Source organism: Equus asinus, chromosome 8 (assembly GCF_041296235.1).
Source record: "Equus asinus isolate D_3611 breed Donkey chromosome 8, EquAss-T2T_v2, whole genome shotgun sequence".
Lineage (NCBI taxonomy): Eukaryota > Metazoa > Chordata > Mammalia > Perissodactyla > Equidae > Equus > Equus asinus.
The window spans coordinates 35,815,001-35,819,130 of record NC_091797.1 but is presented as its reverse complement, the minus strand read 5'-3'; the positions used below and the strand labels follow the sequence as shown (position 1 = coordinate 35,819,130).

Genomic DNA, 4,130 nt, shown 5'->3' with positions numbered 1-4,130 from the left:
TCACAGCCAATCGTGAGCCGGAATGCCTTGACGCTCTAGCCCGTCACGCGCTGGCTTCCCCATGGCCCGCGCAGAGTCGGCGCTCTAGCCCGCAGAGTTGGCTTGCCTCTCTCGCCTGCCCCAGGAAAGCCACTGAGTCACGGGGTGCTCGACGCAGGCTGGGAATTCCGGACCCTTGGGCTCCTTGGTCGCAGAGGCACGAGGCGCGTGTGGGACGAGGGCTTGGGTTATGTAGCTAGGTCCAGGGACGGAATAGGAAGGGGCGTGGAGGGAGCTGCTCTCTCTCTTGTTAATAAATTTCTCATTCCCTTCTCAGCCCTCGACCACCTGTCAGTCATGGACCTCGCCAACACCTCCTCCAGCTTTCAGTCGGACCTGGATTTCTGTCCGGATTGCGGCTCGGTCCTGCCCCTGCCCGGGGCTCAGGACACAGTCACTTGTACTCGCTGTGGCTTCTCCATCAACGTGCGAGGTGAGTAGCGTATGCAGCAGCCCCGGCGGAGGACCCAGCATGGAAGGGTCAGAGGCTTGGGGACCTCAAGATCGGGTGGATTGGAGAGGAGAATGCTAAAGGAGGGGATCAGGCACTTACACTTTTGGTCATGGGACAAAACCTGAAGGGAAGGATGTAGGACCTCCTGGCCTAACCAAGAGGGAGTTGCGGGTGTCAGCTCCCTCCGCGTGTTACCACAGCCAATTCTTACTGCCTGTGCAGACTTCGAAGGGAAGGTTGTGAAGACCTCATTTGTGTTCCACAAACTGGGGACAGCCATGCCTACGTCGATGGAGGAAGGACCTGAGTTCCAGGGACCCGTGGTAAGTTTATTACATCAAGGACTGGCCCCATAAGAAGCGTTGGGAAAGAGATGGAGGGGTGATTGCTGAGACTTGGAGAGTTTTGTAGCCAATTCCAAAAGGGAAGAGGGGGCTTTAGAGCAGTAGTGTCTGAGGAGTGTGATAGCTTGATTCCTATGAGAAGTAGGGGCCATATGACTAGGCCTCCCTAACCCACCAGTGGCTTCCCAGGTTGACAGGCGCTGTTCTCGATGTGGTCATGAGGGAATGGCGTACCACACCAGACAGATGCGCTCAGCTGATGAAGGGCAGACTGTCTTCTACACCTGTACCAACTGCAAGTGAGTATCTGTTCCCTTCCCTCTGCCCTTGCTCAGTGTGTTTGCTAACAAATCCAGTGATTTACTTTTTGTAGTGAATAAACAATTATTTCCTTTGGTCCATCACTCATTTCTGTACAGTTCAGGTAATAGGGAGATTTGTGCTCTTTTTTTATTTTTAAAAATTACACTTTTCTTATCCTTTTTATAGCCAGTGAACTAAACCTTTTAAGATATTTAAAAGGAAATGAAAAAATACAGAGACAAGTGCTTAGTGGTCAGAATGTTATGTTGGAATCTCCCACTGCACTCCAGGTAGTTTTACTTTGGTGAGATTAGCCACATTTGATTGGTGTTCTGCAGTTTCACTACAGTATATCAAGATGTGGCTTTCTTTTATTTATCCTGTTTGGGATTTGTTGGACTTTCTTTTTTTTTTTTTTTTTAAAGATTTTATTTTTTTCTCCCCAAAGCCCCCCAGTACACAGTTGTATATTCTTCGTTGTGGGTCCTTCTAGTTGTGGCATGTGGGACGCTGCCTCAGCGTGGTTTGATGAGCAGTGCCATGTCGGCACCCAGGATTCGAACCAACGAAACACTGGGCCGCCTGTAGCGGAGCGCGCAAACTTAACCACACCGCCACGGGGCCAGCCCCTTGTTGGACTTTCTAAAATTGAGGATTGATTTTTTTTTTTTCCATCAACCTTGGAAAATTATCAGCCCTTATTATCTCATTGAATATTGCCTTTTCTGGAGTTCTAATTGATTACTTGTTTAATAGACCTTTTCTATCCTCCATTTCTCTCATCCTGTCTTTCCTATTTTCCATCTCTTTTTCTCTTTATGCTGCCTCTGACTAAATTCTTCAGGTCTGTCTTCCAGGTCACTAATTCTGTCTTCTGTTTATTTCAATAATTGTTACTTAAAAAAAATTCTTTTTAGTTCTACTTGATTATTTTTCAGATCTCCTCAGTCATTTTTAATAATTCCCAATTCCTTAATCATATTTTAAATTGCTCCTTTTATTAAAATATATATTACTTTTAAGTACATTAAACATGATTATATTGTCTCTGATACCCATAGTTTTTGTGGGTCTGATACTGCTGTTATTTTTGCTGACTGCTTTTTTCTGTTTTGTGATTTTTGACTATAAGCTTGGATTTTTTAGAGTTTGAACTATGGGAATACTTTGAGGCCTGGAGTGAATGCTGTATCCTCAGCATTTGTGTTGCCTGTTCAGGTGCCTTGAGGCACTACCAAGCCGGAATCACTTAAATAAATTCTTGGCTTCAGGCTTTTTGGAGCACACGGGTAGTATGGATTTGGGCTGCAAATCCATGCAAGGACCAGCTTACGGTTAGAAATTTTCAGAGGAGATTTTATCTCCCTCTACCTAGTGATAGAAATTTCCCTTCTGCAGAGTTGGACTTTTTTTTTCTTGTTCACTTTTACATAGAGGGGTAGCCCTTTGGGGAGCCCAAATTTATGGAGAATATCTCCTATCAGACATTGTAGGTTTGTGTCTGCTTCCTCCATGTGGCTGTCAGAACACCAAGGGCACTGTGGCAGCAGGGACTTCAGTTTGACTTCACCTGTCTAGATTCCTGGCTTTACATTATTTTACCCGGTGTGAAGGTTGCCTTTACTTTCTTGCCATCTCATCAATGGATTAAAAGTATTTATAGTGAGATATATCTTTTGAATACTTTTTCATACAATCTAACCTATTTACTTTTTTCACCTTTTTTTTTTATTAATGAGAAGTTTTTAAATTTTGTGAGGTCCAGTTTATCCTTGTTTTTCTTTTATGGCTAGTGCTTTTTGTGTGCTGAGAAATCTTTACATACTTCATAATTCATTAGAGATATATATATATATATTTAAAGATTTTATTTTTTCTTCTCCCCAAAGTCCCCCAATACATAGTTGTATATTTTAGTTGTGGGTCCTTTTAGTGTTTTTAAATTTGGAAGGTTATTCAGGGGAGCTAGTCCTCCACAGTGTCATAAATAAAAGGCCTTCCTTGATTATTTGCGTGTCTCGCTTACACTGCTAGAACCTCTTCCTTTGGTCAAATATAACTCCTTTTTTTCTCCATAGGTTCCAAGAGAAGGAAGACTCTTGATTTTTTTTTCTGGGTGACTCAACAATCCCTTCCTCTCCTCTTTCTTGGAAGGTGAGGGATATTGGGTTCTCAGATCCTTTGTCCATCCCCTGTGTGCAGTGTTTTGCTGCCAGAGGAGAAGCAGATCATCATGTGGGGGTTACCACTGTCTCCAGAGTACTCCTACCTCTAGTTGAGTTTCCTTATTAAAGTTATATTTTTCTATAAGTGCCAGACATATGTATGTTATTTATAATGTCTTGTTCCAAAAGGAATTTAAATAAGCTTACAGAGATATATTGGTTTTTTCAACAACTCTATCAGCTACAAAAAGATAATATAAATTAGTACATGACAAAGAAAAAAAACAAGGACGAAAGCATGGAGCCAGGAATGAGGTTAATATAAAAAAGCAATTATAAGTATTCCCTTACGATCTAAATCTGTTTGGTGCCTGAGTTTAGGGAAACAAAAAGTGGGAGTTTGGATAGTGAGAGATTCAACAGAAAATTTAACCAGATATATTTGATATGGAAGTTTGGACAACAAAACATCTGATAGTAAGGGATACTAGTCTGTACTTACTACAGGTGGACATTTTAGAAATTGTTTTTTTATTGCTCTTGAGATAAATGTAATATATATTCATTGTAATAGATTCATATATAGAAAGGTAAAAAGAAAAAACTAAAAATCACAAGGAGTCCCACTCCACAGAGATACTTGTTTTTTTAAATGGGCTTTACTATACATGCTGAGTATCTTGCTTTTTTCACTTTGAACCAAAAACTTAAAAGGGAAACAAATATATAGTCCAGGCACAATAAACATACTCAAATTTTAGTCTCAGAATGAGTATTCCTGCATTCCTTGGCATAAATGGCAATCTAGGGGTGACGGTAATAAAG

The 4,130-nt window shown here is 41.6% G+C and overlaps 1 protein-coding gene across 2 annotated transcripts; it reads left to right on the top strand.

Moving 5' to 3' along the window:
- The first annotated feature begins 2 nt into the window (after positions 1–2).
- Positions 3–3,602, top strand: POLR1H (RNA polymerase I subunit H). Of its 2 annotated transcripts, none has more exons than XM_014860565.3 (5): positions 3–203; positions 317–472; positions 716–816; positions 1,027–1,136; positions 3,219–3,602. In XM_014860565.3, exons 2-5 carry the CDS (start codon positions 337–339, stop codon positions 3,241–3,243), a joined length of 372 nt encoding a protein of 123 aa, XP_014716051.3. In that variant the 5' UTR covers positions 3–203; positions 317–336; the 3' UTR covers positions 3,244–3,602. The 2 variants fall into 2 exon arrangements, with proteins under 2 accessions (XP_014716051.3, XP_014716053.3); XM_014860567.3 differs by having other exon boundaries at positions 20–196.
- The last annotated feature ends 528 nt before the right edge of the window (positions 3,603–4,130 follow it).

Coding starts and splice junctions, on each gene's coding strand:
- POLR1H (XM_014860565.3), top strand. CDS start 337: ATGGACCTCGCCAACACCTCCTCCAGCTTTCAGTCGGACCTGGATTTC. Junction 817..1,026: donor CTGAGTTCCAGGGACCCGTG/GTAAGTTTATTA, acceptor GTGGCTTCCCAG/GTTGACAGGCGCTGTTCTCG. Junction 1,137..3,218: donor TACACCTGTACCAACTGCAA/GTGAGTATCTGT, acceptor TTTTCTCCATAG/GTTCCAAGAGAAGGAAGACT.